At 35.3% G+C, this 21,497-nt stretch overlaps 1 protein-coding gene across 5 annotated transcripts in view; it reads right to left on the bottom strand.

The window, feature by feature from the left end:
• CACNA2D1 (calcium voltage-gated channel auxiliary subunit alpha2delta 1) overlaps positions 1-21,497 on the bottom strand; it is a 513,972-nt gene that overhangs the window by 185,176 nt on the left and 307,299 nt on the right. For all 5 annotated transcript variants that reach the window (XM_061165139.1, XM_061165136.1, XM_061165138.1 and 2 more), the window contains exon 5: positions 14,988-15,029. In XM_061165139.1, coding sequence (XP_061021122.1) covers positions 14,988-15,029 — 42 coding nt within the window. The remainder of the gene's footprint in view (positions 1-14,987; positions 15,030-21,497) is intronic.

Here is a 21,497-nt window from a genome sequence, read left to right as displayed (position 1 = left end):
ACTCTGCGAGCAGTATAAATCTGCAAATTATCAGCGTTAGAAAGGAATGTAATACTCTGAAAACATATACATATCTATTCTATATATAAATATGTCATCTAAATTTTAGGGAGTGGCAGAGAGGGTATTTTTTCTACTAAGGGACTGTAAAATGGTTTCTTGCATATGAAAAGCACTATGTGATTTCAAATAGTCTAAAAGATCAATAGAGCACTCCCACTGCAAAGCACGTAGTGGTATACATACACTGCACTAGGAAAGATTTAAATGATGCCAATCTATTTCTAAAAAAATTAAAAGCAAATTTTTATATTGTGAAGATAATGACAGACAAACATACTTAAGAAAATACTGTCAGGGCAAAAGAAGTTTAAAAAAATTGGTAGGGTAGAAAGATCAATTATGTATCCTTGAACTCTGAGGCAAAGACTAACAACTTACAACTAATGTGCAAAGAGCCCAGACTCTAGGAAACCAAAACCCTACTGTATTTATAAAGAAATGAAAACCTCTCAATGGCTCACAAGACTCCAAGTAATCTACTTCTGGTCTGGCTTTTCATCCACATCTCCTGCCCTGTCGTCCTTGTTCATCGTGTTCATGCTGCACTGGCCTGTTTTTCCACTCCTCACACACATCATGCTCTTCCTGGTTTAAGGTCCTTCTGCTTGTGTTCCCATTACCTGGTGGGCTGTTTCCTGGTCTTTTTTTTAACAGTGTCAGATTGTTCTTCAGATCTCAGCTGAAAAATACTCTCTTGGAGATTCTCCTGTCTAAATTACCACCCACAGAATCATGGAAACATTACATCACATTTATCACCTTCAGAGCAATGCAGATGTGACTGATTTTACGGAATTTCACATTAAAGTTTGTCAAACATTCATTGTACTGCTTAACCTCAGGCTATATCTTAACATGGACAGAATTTGGATAGATGGATAGATGGCAGGGCATCCCTTTCAAGATAAAGAATATAAAATAAGGCTGTGTATAAAATGTCAAAAGAAAGGATAAAGATTGATTACATAACTGCTTTGGTACAGTTGCCTCTTTATTTCCAGTCTGTCTTACATAGACTGTACCAAATTTGACTTCAGAAGCAATAATTTTACATTTTATTTTCAGATATCTTTTAAAAATCAAATTTGTAAATGCAACAAAGCTCATTCAATGATCGGAATTCTCTGAATTAAAATCAGAAGTCTATCATCAACACATTGATATTCGAAATGGTGTTTAAGGACTTATGGATGTGTAAGAATGTTCAGTTTAGTTCAGTTGCTCAGTCATGTCCAACTCTTTGCAACCCCGTGGACTACAGCATTCCCGGCTTCCCTGTCCATCACCAACTTCCAGAGCGTAGTCAAACTCGTGTCCATTGATTTAATGATGCCATCCAACCATCTTATCCTCTGCCGTTCCCTTCTCTTCCTGCCTTCAATCTTTTCCAGCAGGAGGACCCTTTCAAAGGAGTCAGTTCTTCACATCAGGTGGCCAAAGTATTGGAGTTTCAGCGTCAGCATCAGTGCTTGCAATGAACATTCAGGACTGATCTCCTTTGGGATGGTCTGGTTGGATCTCCTTGCAGTCCACGGGACTCTCAAGAGTCTTCTCCAGCAACACAGTTCAAAAGCATTAATTCTTTGGCGCTTAGCTTTCTTTATAGTCCAACTCTCACATCCATACATGACTACTGGAAAAACCATAGCTTTGACTGGATGGACTTTTATTGGCAAAGTAAGGTCTCTGCTTTTTAACATGTCTAGGTTGGTCACAGATTTTCTTCCAAGGAGCAAGAGTCTCTTAAGAATGTTACCAGCCATTTCATCTGTCCCATGTTTGCTGCCTCACTATACTAAAATACAATCACCACAAGGGCAAGAGAACTCATTGACATTGTTCAGCTGTGGTCCTACCTAGCACCTAGCAAATTGTTGAACTGTATCTGCTTGCCCTATTTATACTATTTGTTGAGTGAATAAATCAACTTGAATCTATATTTCTTATTCCCCAAATTTATGCTTTTTCTACTTCAATCTGAAGGAAGGACAAACACTGGAAGCAGCCCAGTAAATTGACAGAAAGCACCTAAGTCAATAATTCAGCTTCTCATTCTCATTCCAATTCTTTGTGTTCTTGCTCTGGCTCCTCAGGGATTTTTGTTGGTGGTATTTTTTTTGTTTCTTTGTTTGCTTTTTAAAAGAAACAGAGGAAAATAACATTTGTAAGGCTCCTCCTGGCTCTGAAAATTATAATTCTGAAATCTATGAGCTTTAACTCAAAGTGAATTGTTTCCAACCTTTTTTTTCTCTAAATGCCATGTAATTACAAAAACATGTAAATGATGGAAGGTTGGTATATAGAAGCATTTACCAAAGGAGTCTCTTGGTTTCCAAGCCATTTGGCCCTGAGAATTTACATTTTAATTTATGCTAATGCATTCACAACATAGTTATAGATATCAATCAGTCAAACAGACATTGTGTAGGTGAACATAGCTTAGAACATTAGCTGGGCTTTTCACTTCAATTTCACAAGTAGAATTACTTCAATTACTTCCCTCGAGTGATAACCAAGACTTTCTCTCTGTGCATAACTTAAATAAAGCTGAACACACCCTGTGTCCGTGGTCCCCAAGAGAATTCATAGGAAGGGTGGGGAAAAGCATTTGAACTTACACCCATTTCTAGTAAATGAGATAAAAAAATTAAATTTTGCAAATATTTACTAAATGGAGTGACATTAGCACTCCATCTACTCTGGCCTTACTAACTGTATGTGAGTTAGTCTCAAGTCATCAGTCATCCTCTAGGTATCAGAGGAGAAAGGAGAGCTTACTTCTTACACAGTCACTTTCAATGCACACTTTATGTGTGAATCGCATCACAACAAACTGTGGTAAATTCTTAAAGAGATGGGAATACCAGACCACCTGACCTACCTCTTGAGAAATCTGTATGAAGGTCAGGAAGCAACAGTTAGAACTGGACGTGGAGCAATAGACTGGTTACAAATAAGGAACAGAGTACATCAAGGCTGTATACTGTCACCCTGCTTATTTTACTTATATGCAGAGTACATCATGAGAAACACTGGGCTGGACGAAGCACAAGCTGGAATCAAGTGCCAGGAGAAATATCAATAACCTCAGATATGCAGATGATATCACCCTTATGGCAGAAAACAAAGAAGAACTAAAGATCCTCTTAATGAAAGTGAAAGAGGAGAGTGAAAAAGTTGACTTAAAGCTTAACATTCAGAAAACTAAGATCATGACTCATGGCATCTGGTCCCATCACTTCATGGCAAACAGATGGGGGAACAGTGGAGAAAGTGACAGACTTTATTTTGGGGGGCTTCAAAATCACTGCAGATGGTGAATGGAGCCATAAAATTAAAAGACGCTTTTTCCTTGGAAGAAAAGTTATGACCAACCTAGACAGCATATTTAAAAGCAGAGACATTACTTTGCCAACAAAGGTCCATCTAGTCAAGGTTATGGTTTTTCCAGTAGTCATGTATGGATTTGAGAGTTGGACTATAAAGAAAACTGAGCACCAAAGAATTGATGCTTTTGAACTGTGCTGTTGGAGAGGACTCTTGAGAGTCCCTTGGACTGCAGGGAGATCCAACCAGTCCATCCTAAAGGAGATCAGTCCTGAATATTCACTGGAAGGACTGATGCTGAAGCTGAAGCTCCAATACTTTGGCCACCTGATGTGAAGAACTGACTCATTTGAAAAGACCCTGACGGTGGGAAAGATTGAAGGCGGGAGGAGAAGGGGATGACAGAGGATGAGATGGTTGGCTAGCAACATTAAATCAATGGACATGAGTTTGTATAAGCTCTGGAAGTTGGTGATGGACAGGGAGGCCTGGCGTGCTGAAGTACATGGGGTCACAAAGAGTCAGACGTGACTGAGTGACTGAACTGAACTGATGTGTAAATTTACTTACTATTTTCTTAGATACAACCTACTCCATATGTGGTACCAGCTTTAAAAGATGTCTGTAATTAATAATGATTGAAGTTGAGATTCTAGTAATGGAAGATGCACTGAACAAAAAGGGAATGACAGAGATGATGCTTCTACTGCCAGCACTGGCTCTTCTTATTGTACTTCATTACCAGATAGAAAAGTGATTCAAGAAGTTCAACCAGCAAACTAGTCAAAAACGCTAACATTATCAAGAAGATTATTATAAATATGGGTTTAGATTTCTTAGTACTATATTGTTAACAAATCCCTGTGTTCCTATGGCCTGCTGAGGTATTTCCAGTGGTTAATACAAAATCATCATAATTAAAGGCATTTAGCTACTAAGTATCTAGATAAACCTTTTTGCTTTTTTCTGGCAATTCTTATTGTCAAATGCCACTTAAACCAACACTTCATAAAACTTCACTTATCTTAAAAATTTGGAAATCTCTTGGGAGGTTTCTCAGCATATCAGTTCAGGGGTGTGTGTGTGTGTGTGTGTGTGTGTGTGTATGTGTCTGTACATATAATTTATAAGTAAATAGGTGAGTTTTTTAAACTGATACGTATATGCAAGCAAGAAAAGGTTGAAGATATCACTCAAAGCAATCTAGTCCCCACATTTGTTTACCCAATGTCGTACATAGGGTGAGTAGATAATGCCCCCATAATACCACCGAATTTTCCAATCTTAATTCAGTGAGTTCTAAATAAATACACCATATACTACCTTCTGTAAAGGAAGAATTACATGTGCAATCTAAAAGAGAATTATGCATGCCACCGCTCCAAAGCAGCTTAGGACCAATGTTTTAACTATCCTTGCAAAAGGAGCACATGCACAAGCGTACAAAGCATTACAAAAATATTAAAACAGACTCAATTTTTGGAAGAAGGCACCAAAAGCACATGGCACTATTCCTACAAGAAATAGAATCTGAAATAATCTTCCTTATTATCAGTTTTAACAGTTCCCCCTCCCATGAATTCTAATAAGGCTATATTTCACACAAAGGTGCATGCATTAATTTTAAGGTATTCATGATAAATATCACTAGGAATGATGGATCAGATCAGTGAAGATTTCTGATTTAAAGTCTAACCATCATTTTTAATCACAGAGATTTTATTTTACCTACTTGCAAGTCACTATTAACAACAGTCAAGGATGAAGCTGGCTGGATAAATACAGGCCATATACATAAAAATTAAATATGGAAAGAATGATGGATAGGTATAATAAATTAAAATTTTAAATCAAAACCATCTTCAGAACTTTTAATTGAAAATCTTGATTTATAACAGCTCCATCACAGGTCCTTCCCGTGCGCCATGGACGCCCACGGCAAACGCAGGGCTGCGCAGCCCAGTGACACGCGGCTCCTGCTGTGGATCCCTCTGAATGCACGTCATTCGATTCTCCGCTCTTCCAAATACACATGTGTGAAAGGGGACAAGTCACTCAAGCTCATTAAATTTTACTTGACTTTTCTGAAAATTATTAAAATAACAGTATGTGCCACAAAAGACGAGTGTGAACGATAACATTACCTACAAAGCATTTATTTCCTAGTTTAGAATAAGCGTGTGCATGCATGTTAAGTCACTTCAGTCATGTTCCCTCTTTGCAACCGTATGGAGTGTAGACCGCCAGGCTCTTCTGTCCATGGGATTCTCCGGGCAAGAATACTAGAGAGAGATGCCATGCCTTCCCCCAGGGGATCTTCCCAACCTGGGGATGAAATTCAGTTTTTTATGCTTCTTGCACTGGCAGGCGGATTCTTTACCACTAGCACCACTTGGGAAGTCCATTAAGCTAACATAAATTTGAGCGACTATTGTTATATATATTATATAATATAACTATTATTATAATCTAATCCAAACAAAGAGCATTGAAAATATTCAAACCATTTATTTTGATTCACACACAAAAAAGGCAACTCTGATTATAGCATTTATTTTACTGAAGCAATTAATATTCTCTCTCTATACTATCTCCTATGAGGATTCAACAATAATCATTAGCAGAGCCTCAAATAAAGGCCACATACTATTAGATAATTTAAAAAAAGAGAGAGAGAGAGGAAACTAGACTTTGATTCCTTCTTTAATAATTAGAACACATTTCATCACTGTTTGATACATACCACTTTTGGTTCATTCTAGAAGCAGACTGATATTTCTATAAAATAAAATGAATGATTGGCCTTTTAAAAAGACATTTAGAAAGGACATTATGTTGGGATTAATTTTAATGCAGACAAGGCCAGAAAGAAAATAAATAGCAACATAAATATGCAAGGGAATTCAGCAGACTAGCCAAATGTCCCAGACAGGTCACATTTTTAACGTAATCAATAAAATAAAATGTAGCAAATAAATCAACCTAATTTATCGACATGGGAATTCTGGGTTGAATTTATTTCATTTGGATTTCAGTCCAAAACATAGATCTTAGAATTAGGTTAATAAGGGTTTGCAATGATTTGCTTTCTCTTTGCTTGCTTTAGGAATTAAGAAAATAGTGCTGCATGCTAGCACAACTCAAGCTTTCTGCAGAATCTGTTTCGCTAAACCTTTAGGGAAGTTAAAGATTTATTGGGACAGATGTCTCTAAAAACCTATACAAGAACCTAAATAAATTTTAAAACTAAGGAGAGGGCAGTTCCTCATTGGTATAGTGGCATCTCCACCCATCAAAACTAAGGAGAACCTGAATGTGGAATTTCATAACTAATTGTTCCATTGTTAGCTATTTTCCATTTTATTTAGACATTTAACTATCTTTTCTAATCTGGATATATACCACTCACAAGGATTTCACAACAAATTTCTACATTGCAGTAATATGCATTTCTAAATGTGTTTTAGAAGATTCTATTTCAATTTTTATTTTGTTAAGTATTTTCTTTAGTTTTTCACACAAATGTAAGGATATTCTTAACAATAAAATAATTCAAATTAGTACTTTTTAATTATTGTTAACACACACACATGCATAAATGTGTTCCCATGGAGAACTAAAATCACTTCAAATCAATATTAAATGTATTGTAACAATATTAATAATTATTAATTTAAAAAATTACACTCACTAATATTTCTAGATTACCTACTGTAAGACAGGGAATGTTCTAAATGCTTTACATGCATTAAGTGATTTAATTTTCACATAACTGTATGAGGTAGGTATCACTATTACCTTTACTTTTCAAGCCAAGAGGGAAAAACAGAGAGGTGAGGTGACTGCCAAATCACCACGCCAGAAAATGGCACATCTGGGATTCAAATGCTTGCAGTGGAACTCTGGAATATAATCTCCTAAGTATCATATTCTATTTCCTCCATATAACAATGTACTGATACATAGTAATTATACATGTATGTATTGTTATTAATTGGGAAAAATAGTTTCATATGGAAGAATTTATGAGTGAAATATCATATCTATTTTATCTTAAAATATTTAAGCAAATAATAGACACAGCAACTATGGAGACTCAGTTTATTATTCTTTCTTTTTTATATTTAAAACAATTTTCTTGATAAAAAGTTAAAAACTAATCTTACATTAAAACATTATGTGTACATTAATGCTGTAGTCTCTCTGAAAATGAAATTCAGCAATTTACTATTACTAAATGCAAAATTAGACAAAATTTAGTTCAATGGACTAATAGGCTTGATTTCATGTTTCACAAATATTCATAAAAGCTTAATTTATCAGATCTCTTCAGTCTTAGAACCAAAATTTCTGATCTTATATTACTTGTAGTAATTGCCTGCAAATATTCTAACTCTAATACTTATTCTCAACTTGAATCAGTTTTAGACATAGGGCAAAGCTGACTGTCTGTATGTCTTTACTTAGTCCTCATGATTGAACCAGAGGCTAACGGGAAGAAGGAACACACGAGAGAAAAGGAAAGAACAAGGTCCACTCTGTTCCCATCTTCAAATGTCTATATTAAGAAAAATTAATTCAAAGGCAGTCCATAGTCAAAGCCAATCTTGCCAATCCTCTCTTCATCTTGTTTCCACCCAAGCTTGAAGCAAAACAAACGTTGTCTTTACTACCATGTTTGCAAAGGGTTTCCTGTTTACTTTGCAAATGCAGCACCACCTACAAAGTGAACAATCTTCACGACTGCTACGTGAGCCACTGGGGAACTGAAGCACATAACCAACTATCCAATTTAATAGCATCATGTCAGCAATTACTGTAAATCATTAAAGACAGAAAACGATTAAGACCCTTATCTCAAGACACAAAAATTTAATAAAGAAGATTATCCCTATATAAAAATACTACAGTGTATGGTATTAGACCATTAAAACCAAAAATGTGTAACAAGTTATTTAGGGTACTCAGAAGAAGGAAATACCATTTGCTATCTAGAAAAACTAAGGCAGGCTTCAAGAGTAGGTAGTATTTGAATTAGTTTTTAAAGACTACTTCGCACAAAACCTGTAGGATATTATAATCAGGTAATTAGAGGAGAGAACATGCTAATATTAACTAGCACAAGGGACAGAAATGATCACCTTACATTTCTAGCATGGCTATGTACTTTATGTACCTTATGTCTACCAGGAGAATTGTGGCTAACCGAATAACCAAATAATTTAGCCCAGTAATACATTTTGAAGTTTCAAAGCAAAAATCTGTGTGGATGAATATAGTCATAGTTTTTTTGTAATATTACACAATCCTAAGGGACATTACTTTTACCCTTATTTCGGTCACCACTTTAGTTAAATCTGGCTGTCACTAAGTTTTTATTTTTATACCCAGAAGCTGAATATAAGTAGCATCGATCTAGAGTAGCATGGAGATTATAAAATGCCCCTGAGGAACTGTCTTATATCAAAGTCCTTGAAAAGCTTACAACTTGACAGCTCTCCACAAACTAATTCAGATGTAACTAATAGAAAGTTACACTCCAAAGAGATAACTGATCACCTTTAAATGCTTGCTTTACCTTTAAGTGAGGCCATGTATCATCATTATAATGAACAAAATCAATAGATTACACTTGAATATGTCATTCTTTATATTCAAATCTTAACTTGGTGATGGACAAATAAAACAAACATGGAAGAAAAATAGGAACAATTAGTCTTAACTCAACATCAACTAAAATTATGGGCTTTTACATATGATTTACTTCTATTATGAAAGCTACTTTTTCCTCATTTCCATCTACTCTTATTCTACACACCCTACCCTGCCTTCAAGACCTTTCCTTAAATGTTGGTGTGCTGAGGATTCTATCCCTGTGTTATGTTAAGACAATTCTAATTATTCTTCATGTGTGTAGATGTGTGATATAGACAGAGAATAAGACAACGAGAGTGGAATTGGGGCAAGCTGGAGAATGTATGACATCCAAAGGCAAACTCCTTGGCTTTTGTGTGAGCATATCAAAATATTTCTACAGCTAAGTCTGGCCTACCCATTTTCTATAGCTTCACATTACTGGCAAGATTTCAGAAAGAGAAAGATAAATACCATATTCTAATGCATATATACAGAATCTAGAAAAATGGTACTCAAGAATTTATTTACAGGGCAACAATGGAGAAACAGCCATAGAGAACAGGCTTATGGACATGGGGAGGGGGGAGGAGAGGGTGAGATGTATTGAAAGAGTAACACAGACACTTACATTACCGTGTGTAAATAGATAACCTACAGGAATCTGCTGAATGGCTCAGGAAACTCAAACAGGGGCTCTGTGTCAACCTAGAGGGGTGGGCTGGGGAGGGAGACGGGAGGGAGGTTCACAAGGGAGGGATATATGTATACCTATGATTCATGTTGAGGTTTGACGGAAAACACAAAATTCTGTAAAGCAATTACCCCTCAATAAAAAATAAATTAGTTAAAAAAATAAAGACTATATATTTCTATTGCAGAAAACATTTTGGTCACAGTGATCAATACATATGCATTAAGAACTAAATAATACTAAATACAGCACAAAATGTTATAATTATTTTACTATAAGTGAGAATTTTCTGCTCCATTCCAAGTTGAAGAATTTGACTATATTAATATAAGTTTATAGAAGTTACCCAATTGAAGGGGTAGATGTGGGCATTAACTTCAATAAGCCAGGAAGAGCAAACTGAAGTTAAGTACAGAAACTACTAATTAACTCCCAACTACTATTCTCTCTGCTCTCTCTTTGGTAATGGAACTTTGTATTTTATTTGCCTACATGCTTATGGGAAGGTGGGAGGAGGATGGGGAATTACATTGCACATCTTCTGGCAACTAGGTAACACTAGTAATGAAGTAGTAGACAACAGGTGCAGACAGATGTGTCTTCTGTAATTTCCAGAATATGACCTTCAGTGCCATCTGATTCCTTTCTCATGTACAGAAAGCAAATATTTTGGATATTGCAGCATCCATTTTGGACCATAAAATAGAAAAGCTATTTTGAGGAGAGGAAAAAATCATGAGAGAAACATTTGTAGGGCCTGGATTATAGAGTTGCTCTATTAGGCCTTGCACATAGAAAGTGCCATTAGAGAGGAATAATCTTTTGTTTTGCTTTAGCATTTTCAGTTTAGCATATTTCAGTCTCTCTGTAATAGCTAAACCAATATACCAATCATAAAACACAGTTCATTTTTATTCACCATCTAAGGGTCTACAAGAGCAATACTATTAACATATCTAAAGCACTTTAAACTACCCCAAAAAAGTTATAGTAAATTGTAAAATATATTATCTTACAATTCTTTACAAATTCTTAAAAATTTTACATGAAATGGGCCAACTCCAGCAAACCTGATGAAGTTAGCAGGATTTAAGGAATATGTAGAGCTAAAATGAAATTTTTGGATCACAGAATTAACTGTAGCACATCTAAGATGAGAGAAAACCAATTTGAATTTAAATAGGTGTTAGTGCTTATAAGCAACTATGATTTTAAAGCTGGATGGAAACATGAATCCAACTAAATATACAACATGGTCAGCTTGTTAAGAAAGCCATTCACTTCTGTTACATTGATCTATATTTCTGTCTTTGTGCCAGTACCATACTGTCTTGATGACTGTGGCTTTGTAGTAGAGTCTGAAGTCAGGCAGGTTGATTCCTCCAGTTCCATTCTTCTTTCTCAAGATTACTTTGGCTATTCGAGGTTTTTTGTATTTCCATACAAATTGTGAAATTCTTTGGTCTAGTTCTGTGAAAAATACCGTTGGTAGCTTGATAGGGATTGCATTGAATCTATAGACTGCTTTGGGTAGAATAGCCATTTTGACAATATTGATTCTTCCAGTCCATGAACACGGTATGTTTCTCCATCTGTTTGTGTCCTCTTTGATTTCTTTCATCAGTGTTTTATAGTTTCAATGTATAGGTCTTTTGTTTCTTTAGGTAGATATACTCCTAAGTATTTTAATCTTTTTGTTGCAATGGTGAATGGTATTGTTTCCTTAATTTCTCTTTCTGTTTTTTCATTGTTAGTATATAGGAATGCAAGGGATTTCTGTGTGTTAATTTTATATCCTGCAACTTTACTATATTCATTGATTAGCTCTAGTAATTTTCTGGTAGAGTCTTTAGGGTTTTCTATGTAGAGGATCATGTCATCTGCAAACAGTGAGAGTTTCACTTCTTCCTTTCCTATCTGGATTCCTTTTACTTCTTTTTCTGCTCTGATTCCTGTGGCCAGAACTTCCAACACTATGTTGAATAGTAGTGGTGAGAGTGGGCACCCTTGTCTTGTTCCTGATTTCAGGGGAAATGCTTTCAATTTTTCACCATTGAGGGTGATGCTTGCTGTGGGTTTGTCATATATAGCTTTTATTATGTTGAGGTATGTTCCTTCTATTCCTGCTTTTTGGAGAGTTTTAATCATAAATGAGTGTTGAATTTTGTCAAAGGCTTTCTCTGCATCTATTGAGATAATCATATGGTTTTTATCTTTCAATTTGTTAATGTGGTGTATTACATTGATTGATTTGTGGATATTAAAGAATCCTTGCATTCCTGGGATAAAGCCCACTTGGTCATGGTGTATGATTTTTTTAATATGTTGCTGGATTCTGTTTGCTAGAATTTTGTTAAGGATTTTGGCATCTATGTTCATCAGTGATATTGGCCTGTAGTTTTCTTTTTTTGTGGCATCTTCGTCTGGTTTTGGAATTAGGGTGATGGTGGCCTCATAGAATGAGTTTGGAAGCTTACCTTCATCTGCAATTTTCTGAAAGAGTTTGAGTAAGATAGGTGTTAGCTCTTCTCTAAATTTTTGGTAGAATTCAGCTGTGAAGCCATCTGGTCCTGGGCTTTTGTTTGCTGGAAGATTTTTGATGACAGTTTCGATTTCCTTGCTTGTGATGGGTCTGTTAAGATCTTCTATTTCTTCCTGGTTCAGTTTTGGAAAGTTATACTTTTCTAAGAATTTGTCCATTTCATCCAAGTTGTCCATTTTATTGGCATAGAGCTGCTGGTAGTAGTCTCTTATGATCCTATGTATTTCAGTGTTGTCTGTTGTGATCTCTCCATTTTCATTTCTAATTTTGTTAATTTGGTTCTTCTCTCTTTGTTTCTTAATGAGTCTTGCTAATGGTTTGTCAATTTTGTTTATTTTTTCAAAAAACCAGCTTTTAGCTTTGTTGATTTTTGCTATGGTCTCTTTAGTTTCTTTTGCATTTATTTCTGCCCTGATTTTTAAGATTTCTTTCCTTCTGCTAACCCTGGGGTTCTTCATTTCTTCCTTCTCTAATTGCTTTAGGTGTAGAGTTAGGTTATTTATTTGGTTTTTTTCTTGTTTCTTGATGTAAGCCTGTAATGCTATGAACCTTCCCCTTAGCACTGCTTTTACAGTGTCCCATAGGTTTTGGGTTGTTGTGTTTTCATTTTCATTCATTTCTATACATATTTTGATTTCTTTTTTGATTTCTTCTATGATTTGTTGGTTATTCAGAAGCGTGTTATTTAGCCTCCATATGTTTGAAGTTTTAACAATTTTTTTCCTGTAATTGAGATCTAATCTTACTGCACTGTGGTCAGAAAAGATGACTGGAATGATTTCAATTTTTTTGAATTTTCCAAGACCAGATTTATGACCCAGGATGTGATCTATTCTGGAGAAGGTTCCGTGTGCACTTGAGAAAAAGGTGAAGTTGATTGTTTTGGGGTGAAATGTCCTATAGATATCAATTAGGTCTAGCTGGTCCATTGTGTCATTTAAGGTTTGTGTTTCCTTGTTAATTTTCTGTTTAGTTGATCTATCCATAGTTGTGAGTGGGGTATTAAAGTCTCCCACTATTATTGTGTTACTATTAATTTCCTCTTTCATATTCGTTAGTGTTTGCCGCACATATTGCAGTGCTCCTATGTTGGGTGCATATATATTTATAATTGTTATATCTTCTTCTTCGATTGATCCTTTGATCATTATGTAGTGTCCTTCTTTGTCTCTTTTCACATCCTTTAGAAAGCCCAGAGATAAATCCACGAACCTATGGACACCTTATCTTTGACAAAGGAGGCAAGGATATACAATGGAAAAAAGACAACCTCTTTAACAAGTGGTGCTGGGAAAACTGGTCAACCACTTGTAAAAGAATGAAACTAGAACACTTTCTAACACCATACACAAAAATAAACTCAAAATGGATTAAAGATCTAAATGTAAGACCAGAAACTATAAAACTCCTAGTGGAGAACATAGGCAAAACACTCTCCGACATAAATCACAGCAAGATCCTCTATGACCCACCTCCCAGAATATTGGAAATAAAAGCAAAACTAAACAAATGGGACCTAATGAAACTTAAAAGCTTTTGCACTACAAAGGAAACTATAAGTCAGGTGAAAAGACAGCCCTCAGATTGGGAGAAAATAATAGCAAATGAAGAAACAGACAAAGGATTAATCTCAAAAATATACAAGCAACTCCTGCAGCTCAATTCCAGAAAAATAAATGACCCAATCAAAAAATGGGCCAAAGAACTAAACAGACATTTCTCCAAAGAAGATATACAGATGGCTAACAAACACATGAAAAGATGCTCAACATCACTCATTATCAGAGAAATGCAAATCAAAACCACAATGAGGTACCATTACACGCCAGTCAGGATGGCTGTATCCAAAAGTCTACAAGCAATAAATGCTGGAGAGGGTGTGGAGAAAAGGGAACCCTCTTACACTCTTGGTGGCAATGCAAACTAGTACAGCCGCTATGGAAAACAGTGTGGAGATTTCTTAAAAAACTGGAAATAGAACTGCCATATGACCCAGCAATCCCACTTCTGGGCATACACACTGAGGAAACCAGATCTGAAAGAGACACGTGCACCCCAATGTTCATCGCAGCACTGTTTATAATAGCCAGGACATGGAAGCAACCTAGATGCCCATCAGCAGATGAATGGATAAGGAAGCTGTGGTACATATACACCATGGAATATTACTCAGCCATTAAAAAGAATTCATTTGAACCAGTCCTAATGAGATGGATGAAACTGGAGCCCCTTATACAGAGTGAAGTAAGCTAGAAAGATAAAGAACATTACAGAATACTAACACATATATATGGAATTTAGAAAGATGGTAACGATAACCCTATATGCAAAACAGAAAAAGAGACACAGAAATACAGAACAGGCTTTTGAACTCTGTGGGAGAATGTGAGGGTGGGATGTTTCAAAAGAATAGCATGTATACTATCTATGGTGAAACAGATCACCAGCCCAGGTGGGATGCATGAGACAAGTGCTCCAACCTGGTGCACTGGGAAGACCCAGAGGAATCGGGTGGAGAGGGAGGTGGGAGCGGAGATCGGGATGGGGAATACGTGTAAATCCATGGCTGATTCATATCAATGTATGACAAAACCCACTGAAATGCTGTGAAGTGATTGGCCTCCAACTAATAAATAAATAAATAAATAAATAAATAAAAAAGAAAGCCATTCACCCTAGTCTAGTTAAGTCTAGCATGCAATGTAATGTAAAACTTTTAATACTCACATCAAGATCATCCTTTGCATTGTAGTAGACAACTTCATTGCTCTATAAAAAAAGGAAAAAGGAATGCTTTATTGATTTGATTAAAAACATAAAAACATTGGATCAAATATTAAATATATTTTATTCACATATGAAATAATAAGACCCACATAGTATTCCTTTTATGATATATTCCACAAAGACCCATAAATATTAGCCAATATTTTCTACAAGAACATATTAAAACACTATATCAGTGATATTAGAAAAGCACATCTTGCAATGGAGCGAAATACCTTGGTGCAAATCTGAGGTCAATTTGTCAAGAAAAAATTGAAAAATCCTTAACACAAATAATTTATACATAGACACACACACTCTCTCTCTCTGTCTCTTTCACCTAAATCATGAAATGATAGATAGGATAATTCTAGACAACTGAATAACTGGCTTGTTAAAATTTGGCTAAAACCATGATGTTTAAAAATATATAAATCGTGTCGATATTATTCTTTGAAGAAAAGTGTAACTGCATGACATTAGCAGGAATTTCTTCAGGAAAATCAGATAAGGAATCAAGATTGTCTGTGAATTTAGACAGCAAAAATATCAGATAATCCAACACTCTTAATGGTCTCATATTCTACTAAAGTAGCAAATGAGTGTTAACTTTTCAAGAATGAATGTGTGTGGACATTTCTACTAGCTATCAATGTTGCTGAATATGTCATAAATATAAATTATGGACATAAATTGTGTTACAAAGGAAAAATGGAAAGGAAAGTGGATAAAACAACTATCAAGGAATTTTAAATTCTTGTTCTATCTACAAGGCTAGTTCTATGCAATTTAAAAATAATATGTATATACTGATTTGTTAAAAATTTCTTTTCCTGAACTGATTGAAGATGCATGTTCTTCATCTTCTGTATGTCTTTTGTATTTTGAGTATCATGTAAAAGTGTACTTATCTCTGTCTCTTAAACATTTACAAACAAGGATAATCCAAAAGTTTATTAACAAAAACACAATTGATAGAATTTTCTTTAATTACTTGGGGAAAATAGAATAAATTAGTGCTTCTTAAAGTATGTTCTAAAGAAAATTACTAGTTCTTAAAGATGTAATAGATTTTTTATAGGCAAAACTATTCTACGGTCATGATTTCAGAATAAATAATAAAGTTAAAATTGTCTCTTTTCAGCAGTAATTCATACAGCCTCAGTGTATGAATGTACATTATAATCTCCAGAAGAAGAAGAGATTGAGATCTTGTTTTGTTTTGATTTGGGTAGGGGCACAGATTCTGCCTATTTTTTGATTTGAGAAACATAATATGATAGTGAAGATTTATAAAATACAGATCTCTCTGAAGACCAAATAACCAACCAAACACTACATACATAAATATAAGAATATGTGATTTGTAATACTGAACGAAACTTGGGAGTTTTAATTTCATTTAGCATCATTAACATTTTTAAAACTACCATTTAATATTAGTTTTTTTAAAAAGAATAAGTAGCTAGAGAATTTCCACACACATAAAACTTCTATGTCCTGGAACATTTATTACTGATAGCATTAGGTTTGTAACAAAGGTAAAATACAAATCAGAACTCATCACATACATAAATCAAGAGAACCTTTGGAATTCTCCTGAGACTCAAATCCAATTACTAGTTTATTGATCCCTCATGGAACCCTGTAATTTATACTTAGGAGACAATTTTCAATTTAGATTGTGGATTCTATCAAAAGTTAAAACACTGAATAAGTTTACTTCATTTTAGATATTATGTTTGCCAACTGATTACTTATATTTACCAAATTGGAACATTTGGAAAACAAGGTAAAATAGTATTAAATTTCATGCAGTTCAGTAGCATCCTTTCAACACTCATTCACCACCTATTTGTAAATACACCTGTGCCAAGAAAGACACAAAGTGAATTAAAGATACCCACCTCTATTTTTAGGTAAAATAAAATGTTCAGATAACTATATAAAATAATTCATTTATTTAGGATTACACTTAGTCCATGGAACCAGAGTTAATGGACTACAATGATTACTTAAAATCTTTTCTTATGTGTGACACATGGTCACAGTAACAAAGAGAATTTATTTATTATATAAAAGATGAAGAGTATCACACACAGTGTTAGAAGAGGGTAAGGTGTGATAAAGAAACACTAGTTTTAACTCAAGCTAAGTATTTGACTCTATTAAGATAGACTGTGACTGAAGTTGAAATAAAAATTAAAATAGAGAAAAATCTTTTTGAGAATTTCAGTATTTTTCCTTTGTTACTATATTATACTTTATATAAAACCTCACTACTGCCCTTTCTTTTAGGAGCTCTATATTGCTGCTAAAATTGTTATTGAAAATGTGTATTGCTAACTGTATGTAACTTTTATGTATGGATTTACAGACAATTTTCTGAAAATCATCAGACATATAATGCCAAACATGGCTTTTTTTTTTAAATTTTTTTAAGCAAACTGAAAACAAAATGTATTAGGCATAAAGTAATACTGCATGCCAAACATCAGTACTTCTTGTGACTAGGTAGTTTATATTTCTACATTTAAGGAGCTCTTTCTTTATACAAAGCCCAAGTCTAACATGGTCAAAATATCAGTTCAGTTCAGTAACTCAGTTGCAACTCTTTGCAACCCCATGGACTGCAGCACGCCGGGCCTCCCTGTCCATCACCAACGCCCAGAGTTTACCCAAACTCATGTCCATTGAGTCGGTGATGCCATCCAACCATCATCATCCTCTGTTGTTCCCTTCTCCTCCCACCTTCAATCTTTCCCAGCATCAGGGTCTTTTCAAAATAGGAAAAGGAGTGCGTCAAGGCTGTATTGTCTCCCTGTACTGTCACCCCGCTTATTTAACTTATATGCAGAGTACATCATGAGAAATGCTGGGCTGGATGAGGCACAAGCTGGAATCAATAATGCCAGTCAAAATATAAATGCAAAGAAAAACAAGTGTGTCTTTTTTATATGACAACAACATATCTCGGAAGTACTTAATCAAACACATATGCTTAGATAGGCTATCACATTTCAATAAGGGAACACAGACCTGAGTGGAATGTGCAACTGATTATGTCCACTGTATTAAAACAAAATTTCTTTTCTTCAATAGATGTGATATTACTTTTGGCTCAGAAGCTTTTCTTTAACCTTTATAAGTACACTTTCCTTTCTCAAACCTCAGACTCTGCATTGATAGCATGTACACTGCATTATTCCCTTATTTTATCTAACAGAAAAGCTAAATTGATCAACTTTAGTAAAGATAAATCACCATAAGGCATCAGGATTTGGGAAAACTGTAACTCTGTATTTAATCTGTCAACCTAGTCCACCTACATGGCAGCATGATGTTAAAATAAATGGCAAATATCCATGCAACCTTTAAATTATGTAACTATATAAAAAACGTTTTAGGTCACAATTCATCATAATTTCTTGTGGAAAATTGCAGTGATTTGCTTTACGATGGTTTTTGTTTACATAATTTCAGAATTCTTTGATTCACAAATAATTTTGAATATAGAATTGAGAAAAATCATAATTTTAATAATAATGATAATCTTAATTCTCTTTCATATCACATTCATTTAGAGCCATCGCTTCTGCCTCATAGAGGTACATATTAGCTCTGCTATTATATATATGTGTGTGTGTATATAAATATATGTATATATATTTTCAGATGTGTGCAGCTACATTAAACTAAATCAGTCTGAAATCAAACCACATAAATCACTGAATCACCAGAATAAATCCAGAAACAATTTTTAGATGATTAGGTTAAAGGACAGTTTCCAGGAATAAAGGACAATTCACAATGAATCAGGCCTACTTCTATGCCCTGATGTTTACAGAGGGATAAATTTTGGTTAAAATGAACTCTATGCTAAAAGAAAATTAGGGAAAGATATTGCTTAAAAACAGCTAACAGTTAATGGTCTGTGTGGGGGAAACTGGAGGAGAGGCAGGAGTATCAGTCAGCTGAGTGCCCTTTGCCCTGCTTCTGGCTCCATCTCACCTAGACTTAGTACAGGAAGATTACTGAGTTCTCCTGACCAGGAGATGAAGCCACACACCCCACTCATTCAACAGCACTCTTCTGACGTCACTCTGTGCTAAATGCCGGGGCAACAAAGATGTCGACTATTAACCCTGACCTAAAAGTCAAGTTCTGGCCCTCCTGATTCACACGTGACAAGATGTGGAGGCAATTGGGCCAGTTGCTTGAATCTGCTATAACTGAAGAATATCTCTTATCATACATGGATGGTACGACCACATAACACAAAACCTTCCTAGATATTAAAACAGGTGACAGTGAAGAATTTCAGATATTGAGACATTCCTCCTCTGTTGATCAAGTCAAGCATGTGTGTTTGCACATGTGTGTGTATGGTCCTAAATCATCTGCCTATTCTATCACTCAAAATTCTTTCAGTCCCTTTTCCAGAAGGTACACCGTTATATCAGTATCATTTAAGACTGCAAAACTATAGCATATAAACTAATTATCGCTGGCACAGATTATAGAGTTGAGTCATCTTCTTTCCCTGCTATCCTTCTAGCTGAACATTTTCATGCAAATTATTAAATAACATCATCTTAGAAGGAATTTTATACCCAAACACGGGGGATATCTGTGGATTTCAGTGCATTATGTGCAATCTGATAGCATACAGCTAGCAAGAGCCTCAAACTAGATTCATAGATTACTTACACCTTTAGAGAGCTATTTTTCCTAATTTAAACACCACCAGATGACAGGAACAAATTGTTTCTGATTTTTAACCAAGTAGTTTAGTTATTTATTATCTCCTTGAAACAAATTTACCCAAATGGTTCATGCTAATACAATATTGCTGTTTACTGAAATTTAAAACATCCCCTAGCAAGCTGACAGATAAATGACTTTAGTTTCCCAGTGTCTACTGGGAGTCAAAAATTCAATCTGGACAAGATAGACCATTCCATCATAAAAACATACTGTGAATGACAGTACCTTGCATGCCACTTGCCTATAAAATGCAGCCTCTGATGAATAGTTCATGTTAAAAACCTGAACCATAAGCACAAAGCTTCAATCTGGGAATAATATGTTGCCAAGGATAAGATTTAAGTGTTGGAACCAAAAATTAGGATTTTATAGCCAATATCTGAAATATATGACACATTTAAAACTCAAATAGATATTAACTTCCTCTCCAAGTTACTAATTTTATTTTCTGGGTTATACACTTGACTGTACATATGATTCACAGCATGAAAATTTTGGGGCAACTCTATTGCCTGCTAAATCACTTAAAAAAAAAAAAAAACTCATTTTCATTTTATCTTTCTTTAGTTCCAAATATGAAGTCAATAGGATGAACATTAAGGGTGGGTGTGTGTATGTGGGGGGGGGGGGGGGGTGTACTGTGCCCAGTTGTGTCTCTTTGTGACCCTATGGACTGTAGCCCACCAGGCTCCTCTCTGTCCAAGGGATTCTTCAGACAAGAATATTAGAACAGTTTGCCATTTCCTCCTCCAGGGGATCTTTCAGATCCAGGGACAGAAGCCATTCCTCCTGCATCTCCTGCATTGCAGGCGGATTCTTTACCACTGAGCTACAAGGAAAGCCCAACATAAAGGATACTCTGTGTTACAAAGGAGTTGTGTTAATGATTCCTGCCAAACGAGATCCATACTGTTTAGTTCAAATCATTTAAATTTCAAATACTTTTTGATTAACGTATCATAGTAACACTTTGACCTGGTAACCAGAACCAGCCTGCCAATGAAGCAGATATAAGAGACATGGGTTTGATCCCTAGGTCAGGAAGAAACCCTGGAGGAGGGCTTAGCAACCCACTCAAATATTCTTGCCTGGAGAATCCCAGGGACAGAGAAGCCTGGTGGGCTACAGTCTGTAAGGTCATAAAGAGTCCATCATGACTGGAGTGACTTCGCACACATGCATACAACCAGACACACCACTACTATTGACTGTGCTCAAATCAACCATGGTACATGAGATGGGATAACCAGCAGCACTGATTATAGCACTGTGTGAATAAAACAACTTAGGAAGATGTTTTGGTGGCGGTTGGGGGTGGGGGTGGAGAGAGGCAGAATGTGTATGATTTTGTGTATCCTCGTGTGTGTTTGGGCGGTGGTGTGAACGTAAGTGAATTTTCTAAAGATAGCTAAAAGTAGCTGAAGCACTAAAGACAGTGGTTCTTAAAAAAAAGGTTGTTTTTGTTTTTTTTAAGCCATTATATCCGTTTAGGGTTTGGAATAATGAAAATGTTGTTTATGTAGAGAAAAAAAGAAAAACATGGGCACAGGTCTATTTACAGATCCATTCCCAGATCTCTAGATTGAAAGCACGTGATTCACATTATGTATAAGAGACAATAAAGAATTGATGTCAAGTGCTGAGCACAGTGCCTGTATGTCCCCCCCTACAAATTATCAGCTATTGTTTTACAAATTGAAACAT

This window comes from Dama dama, chromosome 18 (assembly GCF_033118175.1).
Source record: "Dama dama isolate Ldn47 chromosome 18, ASM3311817v1, whole genome shotgun sequence".
Taxonomy (NCBI): Eukaryota; Metazoa; Chordata; class Mammalia; order Artiodactyla; family Cervidae; genus Dama; species Dama dama.
Note: the sequence above shows the minus strand (reverse complement) of the source record. Positions and strands in the feature narration are given on the sequence as shown.